The sequence below is a fragment of the Protopterus annectens genome, chromosome 11.part0, assembly GCF_019279795.1.
Source record: "Protopterus annectens isolate FY-2018-M chromosome 11.part0, PAN1.0, whole genome shotgun sequence".
In the NCBI taxonomy this organism is placed as follows: Eukaryota; Metazoa; Chordata; order Ceratodontiformes; family Protopteridae; genus Protopterus; species Protopterus annectens.
Genome location: NC_056745.1, coordinates 1,142,343,489 through 1,142,370,539, shown reverse-complemented (window position 1 = coordinate 1,142,370,539; position 27,051 = coordinate 1,142,343,489). Strand labels below are relative to the sequence as shown.

The following is a 27,051-nucleotide window of genomic DNA, read 5'->3' as shown; positions in this document are numbered from 1 at the left end:
CTGTTTCTCTTAGTGGTTACCAAATTATTCCAGTTTAGAGATGGTATCAACTATTTTGTTCAAACCTTGTATATAGTTATCCTGTGTTGGTACTCAGATGAAGATACTTGTATGTGCAAATGATGCTGAACTGTGGGCAGTGAAACAAGATAATTTCTGCTCTGTCTATATGAATAAAATCTTTGCAGGGGACAGCCATTTGGAAATGGCCAGAAAGAAAAAGAATGATGTTGTCCTACAGGGACTGATATCTACTATCTATTATCAGATACTTCCTAAGAACCCACTGAAACAGTTTCCAAGCAAAGGATACTTATTTTGGTAGTAGATGGCAGACACTGGAGAGCAGGAAAAGGTGGAGAGAAACTGGTAAATTGATGCGCTTGGAGTATTTCATTAAATATGTTGCTTCTGTTAATGTTGGTGCTGTTTGTAATCATCTAGTCACACATTCCCTGTCTATATCCAAACTTGCCAAACCCTCATATTTTGTACACTAATGATTTGTATGTTACTAACGTATACTCCATCACTTTACTGTATATTTAAATGATCTTTGATAAAGGTACACAGTCTAACCCTTTCATAAAGTACCAAATAAATAAGCAAATAAATAAAGAAAGAAAGAAAGAAATAAAGACTGCATAGCTAAGCAGTGTAGGTCAGCTGCAGTCATTCCTAGCAGGACTTTTGGCTGATTACTTGGAGGTATTACCTACTGGTGTAATTCCATTATTCCCAGCACTATAAGCTAGAATTCAAGTTCTGCAGGCTCCACTTTAAGGACATTCATTTCCTATATGGAACCCCAGAAAAAAAAAAAAAATACCAAGTGACAGAAATGCGAGTGCCTCATCATTAGGCATATTGAATTAGAAATGTAATCACATGAAGGTAGATAGTATAGTATGTTACCGAGTCTGGGAGATTTCAATGTATCAGTTGAATGTATGTGAGAAATAGGTTAGAAATGGCCACTGGATATGTATGACATTCTTTGTGAAAATATTGCCTGTTGTTTTTATATAGCAGTAACAATTATGTTATATATCTGCCAGAGCTCTTCACTCCCAATATTATCTTATCTAATTTACAAACTCTTTTCTGTGATTTACCCACATTAGCTCCAAAAAGGCTAAAAAAATAATTTGAGACTGAAATATCAGTCACATTATTGTCTTCACTCTTTATCAACTATAAATAATGTTATCAGTCATTTAGCTGACAGCGTAAGCCTAACAAAAGTACTTCTGAGATCTGCATTCCATCAATTTCTCCTGTTTCCATGACTGTTTAAGAAAGCAGCTGTTGTTGTGCTTCACTGGTATTTGTTGCCCATGATAAACAAGCATTGGCTTCCACAAATTTGCAGGATTTACATAGTTATGTTCTGCACATATTAAATTGATAGATGACATTGAAATTTGCCAAAGAGTGCAGGCTAACATGAGCAAGTTGGATGTCTGCTGCTAGACTAGCTGAAACCTTGAAAGTCATAGAGGGAGTCACACTTTTTTTAAACACCTTCGTTGAATTATCACTTGTATCACAGGCAAACTTACATTTTTATAAAAAATAATTAAGTCATTTTAACAAGTTCACATTTACAAACATTATAAATCACATGTATTGTTCTAGGCCATATAATGAAAGCAACATTACATAAACTGTTCAGTTCCATCCTTCTCATAAACCTTATTCCTTCTCCAAAACATTTTTTTTAGTGTATTGTTCCTACAATTTCCATTTTTCTATGTAATTTACTCCTACCCCTTTCTAAAAAAAACACTTTCTGTTCTTTTATCTCAGTTACAATGTCCACTACTTTACACTAATTGGCTTAGACTTCGATTTCCATTTTCTAGTAATTGTTTTTTTCACAGCCACTAGAATCAAATTTAACAAGGCTTTACCATGTAGAGACAATTCAGATCCTGTATCCTAGCTTAAAAAAAATAAATAAATAAAAAAATTATTTCCTTAGTTAAATTCAATTGTTCACCCAGTATTCCTGACAAAGTACACTGTATGGAATTTTTAAAGTCTGCCAAGTCATTATACTCAGAGAACATATGCTCACAGCGACCTCTTTCATCCCCATCACACCTCCAACATTTGCCATCTACCTGAGGAAACATTATTTGGAGTCTGCCTGGGATATAAAAGTACCTGTGTAAACACTTCCAGGCAAAGATCCTAAATTGTCTAGATTTTGTTGCATATCTGGGAGCCATAAATATGTCCTCCCATTGTTTCTTTGTGAATTGCTTATCTCTCTTCTCAATCTTTTCTGACCTTCTCTGATTGATTCCTATGGTTATCGTGCAATGTGCTCTACTATTTATCTCTTTTCAAAAGGAGCTTCTGTTCTAGATTCAATAAAAACTCAACCAGTACAGGTCTTTCATTTAGGGTTCCCCTATCTCTGTCTCTTTGTCTATATTCTGAAGTCCATCCCTGATCGTGAAGGCAATTACTAGCCTGAAATCCAAATGTCTTCTTGGCTAGGTCTATGTCAGATGATCAAGTTTTCAGAAACTTGAAATTCATGTGGTCGAGACCATATGATCGAGTTTCCGAAAACTCAAATATCAAAAATCACCCCCCACAAAAATCTACCCTTTTTACATTTTTACAGTGGGGCAAGCCCCACTGCACCCCCTGCAAATTACATATACCAACTACAAGATCACACTACAGTGAGGAAAAGGGTAGATTTCCTGATCTACATTGTACCATGATCTCCATTCAAAAGCTTCGGATTTTCAAACCATATCAGTTTCAAGTTTCTGAAAACTCAATCAACTGATAGGGATCCTTTTGGCCTCTTCCTGTTCTAATACCTTTCCTTTCTCTAAATATTTGTTCACAATACTTTGGTTCCTTTTCCAGCTTCCTCCAGAAAATTCCAGGCCCTCCTTCCTATTCTCTGTACCCCTAATTACAGTCATCCCTATTGCAGAATCTCCATTCTCTATTGCCATGTTGGCTTAGTTCTTAGTATATTTTTGCTACTTTATGACTATAATAGTCTGTCTTTTTAATTTCTCCAAATCTTTTGGGTTTCTTATACTAAGATGGGAATGGATAGCATTCCTAAGTCAATGTAGTATTAAATTTCATGAAATTAGTATTATTTCAATCTTTGATGTCAGCCAGAAGTGCTCTTCGCAGCACCTGCAATGTGCCCAGTAATGCTTCCTTCTGCAATTCGTACGGAGTTACATGTATTGGTAACATGTCTAAATACGACTGTAGCTATTTTTTTATAAGACCCATTGCTCCTACTACTATGGACTGTCTGGGTATCTTTCTTCCACATTGCTCTAATTCCTGCCTGCAAATCCTAATATTTTATGACATTGTGTCTCTCTGTTACTGGGTGTGGCGATTTCAATGATCAATGGTACTTTTGTCTTCTTTTCATAGACCAGTATATCCAGTTTTCTAGCATCTATCTTTTGAACTGTTGGTAATGGATAATCCCATGTGATGTAGAAATCATAATTTTCTATAATGCTTTGTGGCTCATGTTTCCAGTGTTTTTCAGCCACTTCAATACCATAATGTTTGCACCATCCCCAGTGTAACAATCTTGCTACATTATTATGCCTTTCAGTATACTGTCCTTCTGCCATTAGTATGTCACAACCAGCAACAAGGTGTGTGACTGTTTCCAATTCGGTTTTATAAAACCTACATTTGTCTGTTTCTCCCACATGTTCAATGGACTTTGTAAACCAGCGTTTAATATTCTGTATGACTATTGTTATTCTCCTTAAGGATCTGCATCCACAATCCCACTCTTTTCTTATTTTTTTGAATTACCACCCCCCCCCCCACACACACACTTCATCATCATTCCCTTCCACTTTGAATTGTAGCTTTCCTCTTGTGTTATGTATAAGAATCTTAACAGGGTAACTCTGAAATATCCCCCTTCAAATCAGGCAATTCCAAACATCTTAATTTTATTTGGAAGATCAACTTATCCCACTTGACTCTAGCCCTTTTCCCCTCGCAGATAAAATCCTTTAATTATTTATTAATTACTATCCACAACTTCATATCAGGTTGATAGTATGCCTGACCTGTATATAAAACTGAAAGGATTAAAAACATTTTTATTGCTTGCATCCATATTTGTAGGTAGGAGCTTCCAGTTTCTCAGTTTTTGTATTATCTTGTGTTTAGGATCTTCCAACATATCTTTAGCTGCTATAACAGAATCTTTTCTAATCCATACTCCCTTATTCTTCATTTTATCATGTTCCAATAAATATGGGTATTGCTGAACCAATTCATGTGTGGGCATATAGTTTATAGCTGTCACATTTATTTTATCTTCATTAACTTTATATACTACAAAAAATTGAACTGTCATAGAATGTTCCACAACACTGATATGTCCTGTTCTGTTTCTATCAGGTACAAAAATAATATCATCAGCAAATAAAGACAACTTTTCTTGAACACCATACCAATTTTATCCTCAAATTTCTGACTCATTTATTTTCTTTTGCTAATGGTTCCAAATGTAATGCAAATAAGAAAAGGGAAAGAGGACACCCCTGTCTAGTTCCTCTGTTTAGACTCAGCCTATCTGAGAGGAACCCTCCCACTTTAATTTTACTTTCGATCCCTCATGTATCCTTCTAGTTATCTTAGTAGTGTATCAGGAAATACAAATGTTTTGATTGCCCTACTCATAAAATTCCAAATTACTCTGTCAAATGCTTTCCCTGCATCAAGATCCACTAGCAACGGTGGCATTTTCTTACATTCTGCTTTCCTCTGTATCATCATTGTTCTATTAATGCTGTCAAATGTTTGCCTCCCCTCCACAGAATCACATTGATCCATAGCTATCAACTTTGGCATCATCTTTCCATTCTTTTAGCCAATATAGACATAACACACACACTTTATAATCATGGTTTGAAAATGAAATGGGCCTATTTAAAGCTGGATCTGATGGGTCTTTATTTTCTTTAGGTATTACAGCCACCACAGCTATTTTTCCAGGAAGTTGGTACCATCCCTCCTTTTAAAATAGGTTAAACAAAACCTTCTGGATCGTTATCACTTTCTTCCCTTCTAGCTGCCAAACTTCCACTGGAATGTCATCTATTCTTGGAGACTACTGGTTATACATCAGCATTTCTGTCTCATCTCCTGTCTTAACTGTTAATTGCTGAGGCTCATGTACTTCTAACCTTGCCATATTTAAGTTTTTCATAAGTATTTCTATTTGTGCTTTTACTTTATTCCTCCACTTCTCTGCTTTATATAAGTGTTCAAAAAAATTGAGTCACACCTGTTCTTCGTAGAGTGCCTTTTTCACTGACTTCTTTTTTCTACATTATAGGTTATTCTCACTCTGCCCAAAGTGGCATTTTTGGTGAAACTTGAAGCTTCATCTCAGTGAAAGAATGAAAAAAATGTGTTTTAAGGGGGCGAGGCCCCCTGCACTCCTACATGAAGGAAACCTCATCTAAATACCTTCTTATGTAATTATACTAAATCATGGTCACAAAATTGTGGAAAACAGCCCCCACACAATGTATGACTATGGACAGGCTAGTAGAAAATACAGAAATAATGATTGTCATCACTGAACACCAATCATCAAGCTGAAAGCTGGTGAGCGTAAACTGATGAGTTGAAACCTTGTTCATTTATTACTTGCCATTCCATGTAATTGAGGCCTTGGGTTATACATAATAAATCCCTGATGGAATAATGTTAGGCTTGTATTGTCTGGTAGTGGGGCTGCCGATGGTCATTCTTTCCAACAGTCTAGCCAGAGCTGTCTATTCTTTGTTAGGATGGAAAGCGGGCCACGCTGAAACATTTGTTTACATAAGATGTAAGTGGCCAATATATAAACACAACTGATTATATGTTCATAAGTACATTGTCAGAGCTGCAAAATAGTGTTACTCATAGCAACAGGTGAATAGTTATGCACTGCAATGGTAATTAGTAATGCTGCAAATAGAACATGGGTGAGTGGCAAGATATTGCACTATGTCAGTGGCAGGACAATCATAGTTACTGTACTTAGATGACATGTCTGGTTACTTGGTACCCACAATCTCAGATCAGTGTATTCATGAATGTCTCAGAGCAATTTACAGCACTGGTATTGTGTTATGACTCCTGACATATTTGTGAATCGCCCGAGGAGCTACTAGGCATTATCAGCACAGGGGCTCTTTCATACCATCTTCTCAAATGAACTGAAAACTTCTTTGGCATTGCACTTACCAGAGACCCCTTCTTTTTTGACTGCAAACTTTCATGTCTGTCATTATGTTAGGTGTAAACACCCTTATATACCCAGCATAATACGGTAAATAACCCATCATAAATTAGTTTTATGAAGTGCATAGTGAGGATTATGTTTTAAATGCATTTTAATTTTCCTTTAGGCAAACAGTCTGCATGCTGTATGAAGCTGAGAGACTCAGTGAATTTAGAAAAGTGCTTCAAATATTATAAGCTTTATTTTGATAAACGTTCAGACAGAACCACCATATTTTAACATGCCTGTGGCTGGCATGAGAATGTACGTCTGGAACAGAGGAAGTATTTGCAGATATAGCCAATGAATCATTGGTGCAAAATGAAATGGAGATGGTTAGCAGGATTAAGAGAATGCTGAAGTGTATCGTTAGGGAAATTTATTCCAGAAACAAAGAGTATATCTTATAACACTCATCCATAGCAGGGCCATAGCTGGAATACTGCATGCAGTTCTGGAGGTTCTAGACACATGACAGGAATAAAGAAATAACACTGACAGAGATCAGAGAAAGCAATAAGGAATGATAAGGGGGAATAAAGGTAGAAGCTATGCAGAGATACTGTGGAAACCCAGACTGAGCTCACTTAAAGGTAGAAGGGAAAGGGTATATGATATGAGTATGGGTCTATATTATGAGAACGAAAGACGAAAGCAGTGAATGCATGTTGAGCAACACCAAATGAGCGAAAACCGGAAATATTGAATCTGGAAACAAAACTACAAAACCAAATGTCTAACTAACTGTTTTATGCAGGGGGCAAGCCCCCCTGCACCCCCCTTGTGGGGGGTTGTGCCTCCAGCACCCCCCCACTTAAATATTCCAACTATGAGATTGCACTACATTGAAGTGAAAGGAAGAATTTCCCTACAGCGATTTCCATTTATGAGTGCGACATTTTACGTTTTCGACCATTTGGTGTCGCCCAAATGGTGTTCGTGGTTTTTGTGTTTCGATCGGATAATATAGACCCAATGAGTACATAGCATAATGACGGGAGATTGTAGCAGAGAAACAAAGCATAGGAGAAAGGATGGGAAGAGAAGAAGGAGGGGCCACCAGCTATAGACAGAGCTAGTTTCAGTCTTGACCCAGGAAGTATTATGTTACAGAAAATAGTGGTAGATGCAGTGCATAGAATGCCAATAGCTGTGGAAGAAAGGAAGACAACAAACTGTCTTATGATGGCATTTGATATTTGCAGATGTGAGGCAAAGCAGCAAGGAGTACCTGTGGGATACCGGTTGCATATGTTGGGCAGAATGAATAAACAAACTCTTACCTTCTGCTGGGCATGAGGCAATGTGATTATGACTGCAACTACTCAAGAAAAAAAATATTAATTTATTTTCAGAAAGAGTAGAATTGTTGATGTTTGATTACCTGTAAGTCTTCTGTTCTTTTCTTCAACCCCTTTTGTCAGTTGCTCAGTTTCATTTTTTAACAGCTGTATTCTTTCTAGTACTTCTTTTGGTATTTGACTTCGGTTCAACTTTTTTAACAGAATATTGAATTGGTCTTCTAGAGTCTGAAATTCCTATGACAAACAGAGGATTTATGTTCAGATAGTTCATTTAAATGCTTGAAACAAAATATAACACTTTACAGCATATTTATTATAGTGAGATCAACTAATATGCTTATTTAGTAGGAACTGCATTTATTATAGCTCAACGAACTAAGTTAGATCATCCTAAAGTTTGCTAAAAAAGTCTTGGCAGGTAAAATAATTTGCCCCAGCATTTCCAGCCTGTAAGGGTCAAATACTCAATATAATATATACGCGGTCAAGGTTAAATTCTCTGAGTATCAAATACCTGAATCACAAGTTGCCAAGGAACTGAATGCCGATGACTTGTTTTCAAAAGGAAATCAGTACTGGTGCAGTTTCTATGTGCATAGCAGCTATATTACTTTTGTTCTGAAAGCACAGTGGAAGGAACTGTGCTCTCCGTAATCACATGTATTTGCTTTAAATCAATGTAGTCTTCCTTAGACCCTTACCTACCAGCCTGCACACTTATTTAAGTCCTCACCTAGATTGCGAAAGTTGCTGTGGCTGGTGGCACTGAGTTGGTGCTGCAGTGGGATGCATACTGATGTAGTTTTTTTTATAACAGTGCTACTTTTTGCTTTCTGTTGAATTTATTTTCTGATGTTCTTTTAAAGCTGTAAAAAGCAGCAACCACATTAAATCACACTACATGGCACCTAGTGAGCATCCATTCTTCTCTAGTTGGTTGAGCTCATCTTAAAATACACCCTTCAGTTAGCGCCACTTAAAGTACCAGCCTGCAGCATTGAGCCATAAACTGTGCACCCATGCCTATACCCCTGTGTTGTTATTTTTTATGGTTCCTGTGGCTGTTGCATGAGTCATGACTGTAATATAATACTTGGTAAGTTTACAATACTTATGCCATTGTTTACGTATAGAACTGAGAACATTGTTAGTGGTTGTCCATTTTGGCTCTGTACTACTCTTCTGCATTATATCAGACTACAATTACTATATCTTGTAAATGTCAGCTATGCATTTGAGATAGTATTGTTACATCATCGTTAGCATACTACCTAAAAAATTCTGTGCTAATCTCCCTGTCTGAATTCCATAAACCATGGAGGCACAGTATGCCTTTCCTCCTCCTGTTGCTAGCCTACTTGTGTTGAGCACTTTGATACAATGTAAGAAACGCTACATGCTCACTGACTACCCTTTACTGTTACTTGACACAAAATCCACTTGTGATGATTGTAGATAAATGTTTGATCTGGCAAAGTTGTCATGTTCTTGATGTACCTATGTTATCAGTGCTCACTACAGATCTATGCCACTATATCACACCCCTGAACCAAACCTACATAAGCTGATGTCCCAAAAAGTCCCTTCCAATGCTTTCTATGCCTCCTAGGCAATGAACTAATGTTCCTGGACCTCAGCAGCACAATCACACCTTAACCACTAAACACACTACTATTTTCACCACAAGCGTCACTGAACAGCACATGAAAATGTCCTTACACACCATTCCCTAAGCTGAACAGAGGTAGATGGCCTGATTCCAAAATACTTGCTTTTAGTGTAAGTGACTTAATCCAGTGTAAGCATTTTTTATAGATAGTCCTTATACTGGAATAAGTAACTTACAATGACAACAAGTCTTTCAGAATCTGGCCCAATGGAAAATGTTGTTCAATCTGAGTGAATGTACATGTACTTTGCATGGAGAAAAAGCCCACCACCCCTTCATTCAGGGAGCTGTGCAACAGACATTGACCCCTCCATTTAATATATCAACAACTGATCATTGAATCTCTATAACATCTGTTGACCAACATATGCTTTTGACAAACTGCACCTTATGGTACTAGAGTGCTGATTTAAGTAATGCAATATTGGTTACTTTTGACAGCAATTATTTACTGTAATTCCAAGTAGTTATGGCAAACAGGCAGTCAGAGATCATTTGTACTTATATAGTACAATGTTGGGAAGGGCAATTTAAACTTAGTGCATGTTGTTAGAGGTCGTACTTTGTAATAATGTGCTTTTTTTTAATGGAGAGATTTTATTTTCATCATAAGTTAGATATAGCAATGAGTACTCCTGTAGCTAATACAAATACAAACCTGGCCCTGTGGGGTAGGGGGAACTTAATATTTTTTATTTAAATAGTATATATATAGCAAACATTTTTATAAACACTTTGTAGTTGATAATTTTATAGTATGGACTGGCAATAATACATATTTAGGAGAGTTTTATTCAGTACTTGCAAGGCTCAACTGTGTTCCTCTCTTTTGAAATGAAAATAACTACTACTGAAATCTCTTTTTTGGTTTTGACTATATATTTAGAAAGCGGAAGAAATGATACTAAAATGTATATGAAAGATGTGTAGGTGAAACAATATCTACATTCTGAAAGCATGTACCCAACGCATACATATAATAATATAATCTGAAGCCAGTTTTTAAGAGACAGTCATCTAAATGGTAAAAATAAGAATTTTCAAAGGATTTAGATAAGATGACTAATCAGTTTGAACAGAGACTATTTGAATTCAATACTCGTATCTAATAAAATTGTGTCTGAATGTGACAATCTTGGTAAACTCTGTTATTCTTTTTCTGATTATGATACAATTCATAAGTAACAGAATCAATATAATACTCCAGTAGTTGGATATAGTATTAAATATTATATACCAACAATCCCTCTATGCACTCAGTTCAAGAAAGCGGACAGCAGGGAACACACCACCACTTCTTTATTAGATAAGAAAGACAGGTGCCCAATACTGAGCATACATACAACATACACAAATGTAAAAAATTAGGGTCTTTTGTCCCTGGTAAAATGGAACTTCTTCAGAATAACAGGCTAAGTGACATCACTCCTTAAATAGCCTAAACTCCTCCCTAGTAATAAAAAAATTAATATTAATAATTGGTACATGAATATTTTAACTCTTTCATGTCAAGATGTTATAATATCCTTATATACAGCCACATACAATAAGACAAAAAATGCACCCCCAATGCAAATGTGATAGAAAGCTTGATTAAGATTTAAAATATAAAAATTTAAGAACAAAATCTATAAATAACTAAACCCCTAATTTAGCCAAATTACCTTACTTTCAATATACTACCTATGGAAGTTACTTCATCCAAACCAAAACTGTCTGTTGAATTAGTTTTTAACTGTAATTTAAACTCCTTAATTTCTAATCAGTCCTCCTACAAGCCCCCCCTCACCATGTCGTGTTCAATACTATCAACAATGTAAAACTTAAAACTGTGACCATTATGTGTCTTAATATGTTTGAACAAAGTATTGCCATCATTTTTCTTTGAAATATCATAAGTGTGCTGATACATAATTTTTTTTTAACATTCTTTCAGTTTTTCCAGCATAGAAGCAGGGACATTCAACACATTGTGCTATATACACCACTCTGCTACTATAGCAACTGTGTCTTTGTGTAATGTGGATGTCCCTGAAACCTTATATGTAGAATCTGTCACCTTCCAAAATATTTTTACATTGCTTACAACATTCACATGCTCTAATTCCTGGATGCCAACAAGGAACATAACATCTTTCCAAGAGATTTTTATAACATACATCCTTCTTATACACTACCTTTGGTGTGGGATCTACTTTTTCAAATTGTTCATCGATACAGATATATTTATATATACAACCTCCTTTATAGCATAAAAATCTGTATTATAGGGAAGGATCATGGCTCTACCAAATTCCCTAACACTTCCTGAATCCTTCTTGTTGCTAAATGAAACTCCCTTTTTCCTAACAATAGAAAATATGTTTTTCTGTTGTCTCTTAGTGCTGACCTCATCCTTGATAGTGTTTATAACCTTAATGAGACACCCTCTCCTCAATAACATTGCACCTAACTTACTACATTCTTCAATAAATGTCTTGTCCTGAGATACCATTCCGGCCAGTCTCATCATTTGCCCTTTAACTAAAGCATTCTTCTGGTAGTGAGAATGCCAGTTTGTGTAATGTAACAATGAACTGGAATATGTGGACTTCCCAAAAATGTTTGAATCAAATGTTTTACTTTCCTTATTTTTGGTAATCAAAACATCCAAATAATGACTCTCGTTTTGAGAATCACACATAATAAATAAAAAAAAATTCTGTAGTGGAGTTAATATAACTAAAAAAAACCTTAAGTTTGTCTTGAGCATCAACCCAGAAAATAATAATATTGTCTAAAAATGTAACCATGCATATTTCATGACTTATTAAAACTTGAATTAAATATAAAAATGGTTTCCCAATGTGCTATTACTAAATTGGCAAACAAGAGGGTGCATGCTGCCCCCATTGCCATGCCAGTTTGTTGGCAGAACAATTGTCCCTCAAAAAATATATAATTATTACTTAAAATTATCTCCATCAAACTTCTATATAAAATAATATATTTGTGTTCCAAATCACTATACTTGCATAAATATTAATAAATCCATTCAATGCCATATCGATGGTTACAAAAATAAGTCCTTCACTATACATATCACCTGAAACTTCAGTTAAAAAGTTCCAAAAATCCTTACAAAGATATGTACCACTATTCACTACTTTTTAAACTTTAAAATCAATACATTGTGCTGTATAACTCCTTTTGGACAATTTAACATTAGCTTTGGGGCACAATGATGGATCTTCAACATTTTTATGTATCTTGGGATCCTGAATATTGTAGCACTTCTTGGATATTGTACCCTTAAATAATCATACTCCTGTATGGAGATCTGACCTTGTGCCCAGAAATCATATAGTAAAGTATCAGTTTTAAAATAGGCTATAGTCTGCTGGTGAATGGAGCCCTCCTCATAGGTATCACTGCACAATGTTGTAAACATTTTGTCCACATAATCATTGAAATTCATAACTACCAAGCTGCCACCTTATCAGGCTTCATTAATCTGATTTCGCTATTGTTAATATTATATATTATAATAACATATTATATTATATAATAGATAATCTATTATGTAAATAATGCTGCATCTTCCTATTATCAGGCTTTCCATGTAATTTATGCTTGAACACTATGACTTTATTACATCTGTTGAGTTCTCATTCTGTCAAACTAATGTGTTGTTTTCAGGTCTACTTGAGTAGACTGAAAATCCATTCAATCAAAAATTACTTAACTGAGGCGTCAACACAGAAATGTTACTTTAGTGAACATTTACATCACCAGAATTTTAATTTGGGAAAGGAGACAGTTGGAGGAGTTGGTATATTTAGTTAGGAGGGATGTGGAGGGGGAGGATGAAGCCTCCACTTGGGTGGGTTTGAAATGCTTCTGCATGTTTGTTTTTTTAATGTTGGCCATCTGCCTCCTTTCTCAGATTAAAATTCCAGTGATGTGAACGTTCGTTAAAGTAAGGTTTCGGTGTTGTAGTCTTGGTTAAGTAGGATTCGATTAAATGGATTTTTGGTCTACTCAAGTAGTCCTGTTGTTTTCATATTTGCACTTGAATGTCATGACATTATTGTGTCTGTCTAGTTTTTCATTCTGTTAACCATATGTATCTGGAGCTTTTCTTCCCGGTATTCCACTGAAAATGGGTAATCCATGACCCAGTCAGACTTTCACAGTAAACAAATGTCAAATAAATAAATAAATAAATTTATGTTGTAGTAATTCCTGCTCTTGGAAATTCAAATTCCTTATAATAGTTCTAGTTGCAGTTTTTAGTACCTTTCTAATATCCTATTCACAATTTTTTTTCAAATAAATATATCATAGGGTGGAGAGGAGGATTAAAGACACTTGGTTTATGACAATCAACAGAAAAAGAAGTGTTGCCATTGTCATTCTTGAAAAAATACAGACATACATTAAGTTTTCTAATATATAATTTTAAATCATTTAAAACATCGTCTACTTTGGCCCTCCTGGCTGGAATAAAAGTGAGGCCCTTTTCAAATAAGTTAGCCCATTCACAATTATTGTCTGCACTACTGCAGTTGTATATTTTAAAGTCCCCATGATTGTTAAAAATAATACGTATTAGACCTATATTTATATCCTGTAACTTCATACCCTCTTCCTCCTGTTGTTGGTCCATTGTTGAACCTGATTCTTTGTATCACTCCATCCATGACTCACCCCATAATTGGTCACCCACTGGTCTTAATGCCTGATTGTTATTCTCTCCTACCTTCTGAGGGGTACCACATCCTCGGTAACACTGATGTTGTTGTTGTCACCACATATATTGCTACAGACTTGCACTCTCCCAGCCCTGTTGTTGTTATAGTTGCGGGGAGATATTAGGCAAGCCCCTTGCCATAATCAGTATTGTCTCTCAATAGCTTTTTTTCTTTTCTATTCTTAACCTTGGTAATTATATTTTCAACCCTATCAAAAATGCAATAATAATCCCTTTGTTTAAAATTAAATAGTAAGTCATTCTTAATTTTATTGTCCAAATCAGTAAAGTTCCTGCACTAAAATGTCAATATCCTTGATGTTATATTTGATAAGGAGTTCCATATACTCACAACCATGATAATAAAAAAGGTTGATTAAATCCTTGTATAATGCAAAACCTGACGTGAGCCCAGTTGGATACTTCCAACACCTAAGGCCCTTAGGAACACGTTGTAACCAAATACATTCTTTAAGACAGCAATTTTCAATTTGTAATTTTCTATGCTTGGTCAATTTGGTTTCAAAAGTATGTAATAGCTTATTAAATGTCATAGGAGAACCATACAAGTTAAGAACATAATCAAAAGTAAATGGTCAGTATTGAGCTCTTAGCCTCAGTTGTGTTCTTTACATGTGAATGAATCAAGATTATTGGAGTGTTCTGAAAAAAATGCAATATATCAACTGTGGTAAGGGTACACAGGCCAGGGAATATTTATCTTTTTTTTTTGTCCAGGAGGGAGCTGCTCAACAGCAAATTGAACACAGGTAGATATGTAGCACAGAGAAGCTGGAACTGAGAATAGGTCCATTCATCAATAGGCAGCAGATGAAAGGCTAAAGGTCAAAAAATTGTGAAGTAACTACATTGGTTGGTGACATATACAAAGAGGAATGTGTTGGACTGCTTGCCCTCTGCTACAGTGGTTCAGCTGATGTACACACAGAATGGTACAGGGTGGGAAATAAAGGCTTGCTAGCTGATTCAGGCTGTTGGTGTTTCTGTGGGATACACAGCAGTGTTACTTGCATGTACATTGTGGTCTGTCCTCAGAATGTCCCAACTGGAGTGCTGTAGGAACATGGCTTGTGATAAGAAGGTATGGTAACTATGGCACTTGTTGCAGTCACTACGGCCATATGGGTGAAGGATTGGTAAAGCTGATGGTATGCATATTTGTGCCCCAGCATTGACTATGTGTATGTCCTCGTGTACAGGAACATAAATGTCACCAAAGCAGTGTCAATTGTTTGAAAATTTCTCCTAGGCAAAGATACAGATACTAATGCAGGCCTTATATGCACATGAAAGTACATTCTTAGCACTGACAAGGCTGACTGGACTTTCCAGGAGCATGCGTTGCTTAGTGCAACCTTTTTTCAGGTGTAAATGGTTATAGCCAATTAGTATGAGGTCCACGCTATGCTCACTGATATGATACTGCAAACTGGTGCAAAAGTCCATGGGGCCTCTCTACAAGGGAGAAGATGGTCACTGACCATCCTCAGCAACATGGAGGATCTCCTATTGTCCCTGTCTGGTGACAGTGAAGTGATGTCAATAGCAGGTGGAGTCCTGGATGTAGAGGCAGAGCTATTTGCAACATTGTGTTTCTCTGTCTGGGATGCACCTGGTTGGTATTGGCTTAGGTCACTACCAAAGTCTTGTGGCACATCACTGCCATAAGCGTACAGTTAAACAATGTGCTTTCTCTCCCACAGGCATTTTTGGGATGCTAGCATGGCAATATATGACTGTTTTTCTCTTTTCATTTTGTGCATGCCATTTTTCTTCTAATGATGCTGAATCACTGGTGTAGAAAGGTTTCACATATCATCCATTGTACGCACAGGTATTTATCTGTCTGCCTTCACATCTGCAATGGTCAAGGGGCCTTTCTCAAAGGAACAGGTCATGACTAATGTCAGTGCAGCACTGGACCCTGATAATGATGATAGCCTAACAGTGGCACAGTCTGACAACAGCAGTAGTTAAAATGGAGGGCACATTGCCAGCGACATCCACTGAAACAGCTATGCTGCTTATGGAAGCCATTCCTGCCTTTCCATTAGGTATTGGGAAAAATAGGTAATTTCTTGCAGCACAACATGCAAGCCTTATAACTTGATCTCATACTGGCACTACCATAGACAGCAATAGGGAGAAGTCTATCTATGTCTGTTGATACCATAGCTCACAATTAGTGCCCAAACAAGGTGTTACAATGGACAATAATCAACAGATCAGCAGGATGCTGACCCAGGCATATAAAGATGATACAAATACAATGGCCTTGATAATTACCATACTGAGTAGCATTTGTGATGCAATGCCTGGATCACCTTGTTGGCTTACTGGACAGACGCATTGCTGCCTTCATGTGGGTTTTCTGCCTTTTTGTATTAGGGCTGATGTTAACATGTGGCCACTGATCCCCTTTCTCCACTGTGGGTACACTCAACAGGGCAATTACCTTGGGGTCATGTAGTGCTACCTCCTTGACACCAAAAACTGGTGGGCAGATGGGTGTGGAATGATGGCCACCCTAGCAGACATAGTATATATGGTGGTCATCTAACTGGCATGGTCATCTAGTCACATTCACAAAGTTCCACATTAGCCTTACCAGCAGGTGTCAGTGATAATCTCATTCCACAGACGGAATGCTCTTGGGGCTTGTCTGCATCGTTCCCACCTGAGATTCTGCAGCCTCTGTCACATCCACACCTGCAAGTACCAGAAACATTTGGCAAGACTCCCTCCTCAGGAAGCTCAACTCCCTTATGGCACAGTATACCTGGGTCTCCATAATCACTCAGACATGTAACACAGTCTCTTCTACATCCATAGTCCATCCCACTTCCACCTGTGTAGCCTTTGGCGAGCCCTGACACTGTGCCCCACCCCAGTCATGCAAATGATGACAACACTACCCTGCCCTCACCATTATGTACATGGGTTAGGTTATGTCTGATACAGAGTGTGGGTAGTCAGTGCACTGTACTATAATGTACTATATAGCCTGGGTGTAGTACAGCATGCATCAGTCTTATTTTTGTTGAAATTTATTTTATCCCATAATAATAGACTAGATATCACTTCTCTGCCAGATTCCGAGTGTGCTGTGGCTGTCTCAGCCACACATGAGCCTTGTTTGCAATTGGTTTCTCCAATGATTCCTCACCTCTCTGCTGTGGGTTTTGTTCTATTCAATCCTTCAATGGCAGTCCCTTATTTTAGTGGTTTGCATATCACCATGTTATGCAGAATGGCTTCCTATTGAAATACTGGCACTCATAACATTGAATAATGGCACACTGAAAAAAAATATTATTTATTTAACATTTGTTAACCAGGAAAGTCCGACTTAGAACGAGCCAATTTTCAGTGGAGGCCTGGGAGAAATGCTCCAGATGCATGTATATGATATAGGAGGAATATGGAGCACCCTGAGGAAACCCACACAAATGCAGGAAGGACAAGCAGATTCTGCACAGAAGGCACCCGACTGAGAATCATATAGGAGAACCTCTTGCTGTGAGGGGACAGCGCAAACCACTGCACCACTGTGACATCCAGAAAGACAGAAATCCAAGTGAAGAATACATTTTGAATATTGTTCTTCTCTTTTAAACTTCGTTTTTGCAGGGGAGGGCAGCTTATTACCTGCACCCCCTGATGTGGAGTGGGGCAAGCTCCCCATAACCCCAGAACTTATATATACCAACTCTGAGAATGCCATACCTTGGAGAAAAGGGAATATCCTGAGAAATGTCACTCTCAGACTTGGTGTACCTTAGTCTGTTTTTTTTTTGGTCTTTCAGTCTGCATATTATGAGAATCAATTATGAGTATCCCAACATTTCAAATGTTGACCATGCAGCAATGCATAGACCACACACACACACACACACACACACATATATATATATATATATATATATATATATATATATATATATATATATATATATATATCTATATATATATATATATATATATATATATATATATATATATATATATATATATATATATACTCACATCTCTGAATCATACTGCATCTCACCCCCAGAGGAATTTAAGCAATTGAAATGGGACTTTGACAGTGCAGATTGGTATGTAATCTCAGTCATGTTCCATGGACTCTATATTAGTGTCATGAGCCATGGCTCTAGGGAATATCTGGCATCACCAATAAGCTGCCCCTGTGGGACATCACCTGCACAAATTACAGTTATAGGTCAGATATGTGCCAGATGCTGGAACTGTGGAAAGTGCTCGGATGCTGCACAGACATTGTATATAATATTATGTGCACTACACACCACCTGTCAGTTGACATTCTGATCCCCATGTGGGCCAGGCAAAGTCTTGGCAATGATGTGGGTGCATTCAATGGACCTAGAACCTCAAGAAGACAGTGTAGTTCACAGAAGGACAGTATAGTGGTGTTTCTCTTCTCTATGATCCTTGGGAACCACATGTGCAGCAGGACTTCAAGGAATTAGTGTAGTATTTTTGTGGCAGATGCCTGCAAAACATTCACCATGTCACTTGTTGACTGCTGGAGGTTCCCCATTGCAAGGATAGTCAGTGCTTCACAGTGGTATTGCATGCATCTCATGGGATTCCATATGAGGATGGCACGTCTACAAGCTGCTGTATGGCGTCCCTCTGCACATGATAGTGGTCAGCAATGTCCCTGTCATGGAAGTGGTGATATGGAGGATGATTATGTGCAGTGTCTCTGACTGGCTGGGAAAACAGCCCCTACCAAATGCTGTCAGGCTACTGCAGATGCTACTTCTAGCATATTAAAGTAGTCTCCTGTCCTGTTCACTCAGAAATGATGGTGTACAAATCGGATGCCCAAAGAATCCTGGTGTGTAATTTTTATAACCATTTCTGAACTGCTCCGGATTATTTATCTTCATTTGCATTTGGAATTGGTTTCATTAGCATAATACCACTCATTTCCATGTCATTATACAGTCATTTGTATATGGTGCAGACTGAGCAGTTTTCACACTACATGTGCCAGTAAACCAGCCCCACGCTTGAATGCCACCACTCACAGTGCTATTTCACATTATGCATTACACTACTTGTTTCTGAATTCTGGCCATAAAGTTAAAATAATAAAAGTAAGATAGAACTGAAAGCTTCCTACAGGAGAAAATGTAATCAGCTTTCAAGACCAATGCCTGCCCATATTTTATTTTATTTTCCCCCTACTCTACAGTTGTCATGGTGATAAATTATTTAGCTAAGATGGATATTGGAGTGTAATTACCAACAAGGTCATGAGAACTGATACCTCAGTTTCTTACTTTGTATTACTAATGTACTAAGCCTCAATGGTATAGTTTATTTAAGAAATGCTGAAACCTTCACCTCTTTCGGCTCCTACCTCCATCTCGCTCAATATGTCATTGCTGAAATTCTCAAAGGAAGTAAAGCTTGTATAAGCAGGCGTAGAAGGAGGACTTATGACAAGCTGAAAGCTGCTTTTAGTTGGAACTTTTAGAAGAAATTTACTAATAAAGTCACATTACAGTCATTGATATGATGCAAAGTGGGTACTAAAAAAAATCTGCATATACGCTTGTCAGTGTTGATATTTAAAGAAAAATCTGATGTAATGACAGAAATGTAAACAATCCTACAAAAAATGCAACATATGTTTGTAATCTTATTATTTATTAATTACATTTTCCAATCAGAATAAAAAAAATGTCAGTTGACCACTCAGATTAACTCTGAATGTTATCTGCATTAAAAGACAATTGCTGCATTGAACATGACTTACTTTGTCAGTTTCGTTTGCCAGTTGCATTGATGCATTTGCTTGTATTGTTGCATTCTCAGCTAACTCTCGGTTACGTGTTGTCTTTTCTTGCAGCTTGTTAATTTCTTGAATCAAGCGAGGGAGACTGTCCATTAAATTATCCAATATAGTTCCTGTTTCGTTTAGCTTTTCTTGGCTCTGTAAAAGAATCAGATAAGTATTACTATTTAGAGAGATACTGAGTAAACGTACCATTGTATCAAGTGTTCAGACCATCTTATACAGCTGTCAAAGATAATCAGTAAACAGGCATGAGCAGTAATATCAATGCACAGACAGTAGGATGGCACTGTGGTGTTGAAGAGTGTTGTCATCTCACAGCAATAGGTTCAACAGGTTTGATACCCACCTGAGGTGCCTTCTGTATGGAATTTGCATGTCCTCAATATATTCGCATGGGTTTTCTCCTGGTGCTTCAGTTTACTCCTCTATTCCAAAAACATACAGTAGGTGGAGAATACATTCTAAAGTGGCCTTAGATGTGAGTGTGTGTGCGGTACGTAATAATGACCATGGCAGGGCTAGCCACCTAGTGGTGTGAACACTGGTTCTTGGTAATGGTCATTCTTGATGTGACAATGACCATACATATAAAATTGGAAAAAGGGGGTTGATGCCAATACAGATTAATTCATAGAAATTAGGGGTTGATGCCAGTGCTGATTAATGTACGGAAACACCCATGAGCAGAAATATTAATGTACAGAAGGTAGGACGGCCATATTTATTGGATGCAGTTCTGATGGACCTTTTGCACATCAGCAGAACATCATCACAACCACTAGATCCAAAGATTTAAATTTTGTTTGTGACATAAACAAGACATTGGTGAGACAGATATATGTTTCAGAGGATCCCTGTGGAACAGAGCCCCCATCCATGTGAAGCAGAGTCCATCCCTAACCCTATTTAAGCATAACCTTGACAGTGGATGAGAAATCAGAAATTTACCCTAGGTTAGTCCCCATGACTCTGATAAGGGAGGCAGTAATGGCCGAACTAACATGCCCCCCTCATAACCTCTAGAAACTTCTTAACATACCCCCTCCTAATAGCATATAATCTAATGCCTATTATCTTAGTAGGACTGGCATTGACAAACTGACACACTTGTTACTTGATTGTATTGGTAAACTGCTTTTACAATTTCTGTACACAAACTTTACTTTTTGTGAATTATTACACTGCTTACTGCTCTGTTTATACTTGTTTTGGACTCTGCTTCTTTGCCCATCTATTTATTTTTTTCTGAAAATGCTTGCATGGACTAGTACTGCTGCCTTGCTCCTCCAGCTGAACTTGCTGGAAATGACTTGTTGCATATCTAACCTCAGGACATACAGAAATGACCCTATATGTCCTTTTCTGTGCCTATCTGTCTTGATCTTAAAGTACTTTCCTGCCTTATCAATGTACTATAACTCTAATTTTAATTATCCTTTTTAATGTTGTCTCTTTCTTTAGCTCTCACTGTCTACATATGTACCATGTCTTCTTGACACTAATGCTGTTCTATTTTTGCCCCTTTACTTTTATACATCTTTCTCCAACCATAGAGTTTTGTTATATTTCAGATAGTTGTAGACTGTACCACCCTCCAAGACTGCAGCAGAGTAATGCAACATCCAGCCATGCAAAAGCATACAGACTTGTGTTTTTCCTCAGTATAAGCGGAAATGATTTGTTTATTCTGTTATCCTAATCATGCTCTTTTGAAAATAGTACCAACTTTGATGTCTTTTCTCTGCTTGACCAGTATTTAGTGATCTGCTTTTTGGCTGTATTTCAAAAGCAGAATCAAAAATAGCCTAATCTGCCCCTTAATTTTTCCCCTCCCTTTAAGTCTTTAATTAATGCGGTAGAATGTTCTCTTGCTGGCAGCCTACATTTTAAATGCTCTTTCCAGCTATTGCTTTTATGAATTTCTCTCATTGCTTGTATAGGCAGTTCTGTGTTGCTTTGTTTTCCTTTTCTATGCCTTGAATTTTTACTGGTAACTACTTGCTGTATTATTATTATGTCTTCCATGGCCTCATGTTTCACTGGTAACTGCATACTGTATTACTGTTATTTCTTCCATGGCCTCATGTTTGACTGGTAACTACTTGCTGTATTACTGTTATGTCTTCCATGGCCTCATGTTTCACTGATAACTACCTGCTGTATTACTGTTATGTCTTCCATGGCCTCATGTTTGACTGGTAACTACTTGCTGTATTATTGTTATGTCTTCCATGGCCTCATGTTTCACTGATAACTACCTGCTGTATTACTGTTATGTCTTCCATGGCCTCATGTTTCACTGGTAACTACTTGCTGTATTACTGTTATGTCTTCCATGGCCTCATGTTTCACTGGTAACTACTTGCTGTATTACTGTTATGTCTTCCATGGCCTCATGTTTCACTGGTAACTGCATACTGTATTACTGTTATGTCTTCCATGGCCTCATGTTTCACTGATAACTACCTGCTGTATTACTGTTATGTCTTCCATGGCCTCATGTTTCACTGGCAACTACCTGCTGTATTACTGTTATGTCTTCCATGGCCTCATGTTTCACTGGAAACTGCATACTGTATTACTGTTATGTCTTCCATGGCCTCATGTTTCACTGATAACTACCTGCTGTATTACTGTTATGTCTTCCATGGCCTCATGTTTCACTGGTAACTGCATACTGTATTACTGTTATGTCTTCCATGGCCTCATGTTTCACTGATAACTACCTGCTGTATTACTGTTATGTCTTCCATGGCCTCATGTTTCACTGGTAACTACTTGCTGTATTACTGTTATGTCTTCCATGGCCTCATGTTTCACTGGTAACTGCATACTGTATTACTGTTATGTCTTCCATGGCCTCATGTTTCACTGGTAACTGCATACTGTATTACTGTTATGTCTTCCATGGCCTCATGTTTCACTGGTAACTACTTGCTGTATTACTGTTATGTCTTCCATGGCCTCATGTTTCACTGGTAACTACCTGCTGTATTACTGTTATGTCTTCCATGGCCTCATGTTTCACTGGTAACTGCATACTGTATTACTGTTATTTCTTCCATGGCCTCATGTTTCACTGGTAACTACTTGCTGTATTATTGTTATGTCTTCCATGGCCTCATGTTTCACTGGTAACTACCTGCTGTATTACTGTTATTTCTTCCATGGCCTCATGTTTCACTGGTAACTGCATACTGTATTACTGTTATGTCTTCCATGGCCTCAAGTTTCACTGGTAACTACTTGCTGTATTACTGTTATGTCTTCCATGGCCTCATGTTTCACTGGTAACTACTTGCTGTATTACTGTTATTTCTTCCATGGCCTCATGTTTCACTGGTAACTGCATACTGTATTACTGTTATTTCTTCCATGGCCTCATGTTTCACTGGTAACTGCATACTGTATTACTGTTATGTCTTCCATGGCCTCATGTTTCACTGATAACTACTTGCTGTATTACTGTTATGTCTTCCATGGCCTCATGTTTCACTGGTAACTGCATACTGTATTACTGTTATGTCTTCCATGGCCTCATGTTTCACTGATAACTACTTGCTGTATTACTGTTATGTCTTCCATGGCCTCATGTTTCACTGGTAACTGCGTACTGTATTACTGTTATTTCTTCCATGGCCTCATGTTTCACTGGTAACTACCTGCTGTATTACTGTTATGTCTTCCATGGCCTCATGTTTCACTGGTAACTGCATACTGTATTACTGTTATTTCTTCCATGGCCTCATGTTTCACTGGTAACTACCTGCTGTATTACTGTTATGTCTTCCATGGCCTCATGTTTCACTGGTAACTGCATACTGTATTACTGTTATTTCTTCCATGGCCTCATGTTTCACTGGTAACTACCTGCTGTATTACTGTTATGTCTTCCATGGCCTCATGTTTCACTGGTAACTGCATACTGTATTACTGTTATTTCTTCCATGGCCTCATGTTTCACTGGTAAGTACTTGCTGTATTATTGTTATGTCTTCCATGGCCTCATGTTTCACTGGTAACTGCATACTGTATTACTGTTATGTCTTCCATGGCCTCATGTTTCACTGGTAACTACCTGCTGTATTACTGTTATGTCTTCCATGGCCTCATGTTTCACTGGTAACTGCATACTGTATTACTGTTATGTCTTCCATGGCCTCATGTTTCACTGGTAACTACCTGCTGTATTACTGTTATGTCTTCCATGGCCTCATGTTTCACTGGTAACTGCATACTGTATTACTGTTATTTCTTCCATGGCCTCATGTTTCACTGATAACTACCTGCTGTATTACTGTTATGTCTTCCATGGCCTCATGTTTCACTGGTAACTACTTGCTGTATTACTGTTATGTCTTCCATGGCCTCATGTTTCACTGGTAACTGCATACTGTATTACTGTTATGTCTTCCATGGCCTCATGTTTCACTGGTAACTACTTGCTGTATTACTGTTATGTCTTCCATGGCCTCATGTTCCACTGGTAACTACTTGCTGTATTACTGTTATGTCTTCCATGGCCTCATGTTTCACTGATAACTACTTGCTATATTACTGTTATGTCTTTCAATCCTAATTGTTTTTGTCTACTACTTTTAATACTACATAGTTTAAGATTTACTTTTGCATTTACACTAGTAAGCATCATTAGTTACTTACATGCAGTGCCAATTATATCGATTGTTTTTAGCCCTGCACTGACCCTAATTGGTTGGAACCTGCTCCATTTACCCCCACCTACCTCATACTCACTTTGTTCTCCTACCTTACTCTCAATTCCCACCCACTCCTACTGTAACTGCCTTAATACTTCCCTAAGCCCACCCACTCCATACCTACAACCAATCATACACATTACAGTCACCTTATTTGCTCCTATACATAGCTATATTAAGTAACACCACCTTTCTTTTGGTCCTTCCCTTGTCACTCTGCTTTTTCTTCTTTCCTTAGTATTCCATCCACCTACCTCAATTTAAACAGTAATACCTTAATTAATTCTATTGGTCACCCCTTATTAAATTATTCAGACCTACTTTTCTCTACTGTAACTGCATTATGCTGCCCTTTCACTTACTATCTCTAGTTCTACTATGTATTCTTGTCCATGCCACATCTTATCACACTCCATGTTTACCCCACCTCACTATCACTTTCAGAACACCGTATCATAGTTCTAAATCACCCCCCTCACCCTGCTATAGCACCCAGCCTATAGTCTATTACATCTCATACTTTCTTTAATTTCATAAACAGCAAAAAACAACCCACACTACACACAGATAACTTAAAGGTGAAAACTAAATATAAAAGATTATTTCACTGCACATATCTCTCATCTAATCTTACTCTTGAAAGCAGTATACATCTTAATCCTGGACCCTCTTTAAACACTTGCAGCTCTGTCACCTCAGCTACCCATAGTACTCCCTTCCACTCAACCAAGTTAATAGTCTACTTGTGATGAAGTTAAACCTTAGGAGCATCTACAATGAACTGCCATAGTAACATGCCTATATACCCTCATTACCCTGACATACTAATGCCACAGAAACCTAACTAAACCAGGTGCTAAAGACCAGCAAATTTTCCCACCCAGGCTACAGCATCAGTATAAATGAAAGACAGCATAAGAATCTGGTGGTGTGTCTATGAGATACAAAAAACACCTTGAAATCACCTCCTACCATCTCACCCACCCCAACTTTCCCCAGTGGTGAAATAATTCTCTTTCTCCTGCAAATCAACAAACACAAGAGCATATGCATCACTGCCATCTATGTCGCAGCTGGAAACAGCATCCCATTACTAGATGAAATCCTACACTGAATATCTCATAATATCAACAAGGAAACCATCATCATAAGTGACATTAATACAGACTACCTACTTAGCAACTCTGACTCTCACACACACTCTCCATCAGTCTCTTTGGTTTTACTCAAGTTATCACTACTGCCACTTGCATAGACAAATGCAGTAATAGGGAGTCTACATTAGACTGGACCACCCCTAACAAAATTAACACTGCTGGCCACCTACTCAACGCCATCAGTGACTATCTACTGATCTTTGCCATGAGACAATTTAATCATGTGCATAAATACATAATCTAAAATGTGTGCATTCACACTCCTTCTTCAATAATGAGACCTTCATTAGCTACCTCTACAAATACAACTGGGATATTCTAAAATACTTATCCTAGATGACACTGTAACTCATTTTAACAGCAAATTTTTAACATACTAAATGAACTAGATCCCATCAGATCAAAACAAATTAAATCCAGCCCCTCCCCACTGCTCACAAGAGAAACCAGGAAACTCAAGCAAAACAGAGATAAAACTTGGAATGTATGGTCTACTGACAAAATATCACAAAAATGGCAATCTTTTAGACAGATTAGGAACCTTTCTAAACAAAAAAATCAGATTAGACAAAACTAAAATACTTTACCAAACTCCAAGCCAACTACCAGCAGAATCCTATGCTGTTCTTGAATGTAATCAAATGAGTATAACACTCAGGCCAAGCTATGACTCCTTCACCAACTGCTGCCAACAACTCAGTCCCTATAGCTACCCAATTCAATACACATTTCATTTGCTCTGTCCTCTCCCTACTTACAGCAAACCACCCACCAGCTTCACTATCCCAAACAATACTAATCACCACCAAAATCCTTTCTTACTCAAACCAGTATCTACCTCTTCTATCAAAAACACCTTCTAAAGCTATAAAACTTTTACATCAGCTGCTGACAACCTGCCACCAGAATACCTCAGAATTACTGTAGATGCTACAGGATACCCTGTATCTATACTCATAAACTGATCAATTACAAAAATCTATGTTCCTGCCATCTGGAAAAAATCCCACAACATACCTCTGCATAAAGGGGGAACATTCACCGACTCTCCAATTTCACACCTAAAGCCATTTGATCTACACTCTCTAAAATATTTGAAAAATGTATTCATTCCCAACTCCTTTTCCATCTTCATAATAACAACACTCCAACACTCAACATTGTTTCCAACCTTGCCACAGCGCCACTACTGCTCTGCTTAGTTTTACCAAAATCAATAAACTCTGATGGATACACTTACATCCTGGTATCCTCCCTCTTCTTAAACATGCCAAAAGCATGTGACACAGTTTCACACAAATGCCTGC

General features: G+C 37.6%; 1 protein-coding gene across 2 annotated transcripts in view; it reads right to left on the bottom strand.

Moving 5' to 3' along the window:
- LAMB4 (laminin subunit beta 4) overlaps positions 1-27,051 on the bottom strand; it is a 1,139,974-nt gene that overhangs the window by 18,598 nt on the left and 1,094,325 nt on the right. For both annotated transcript variants that reach the window (XM_044088495.1, XM_044088496.1), the window contains 2 exons: positions 19,828-20,004; positions 7,692-7,845 (listed from right to left, as the gene is read on the bottom strand). In XM_044088495.1, coding sequence (XP_043944430.1) covers positions 7,692-7,845; positions 19,828-20,004 — 331 coding nt within the window. The remainder of the gene's footprint in view (positions 1-7,691; positions 7,846-19,827; positions 20,005-27,051) is intronic.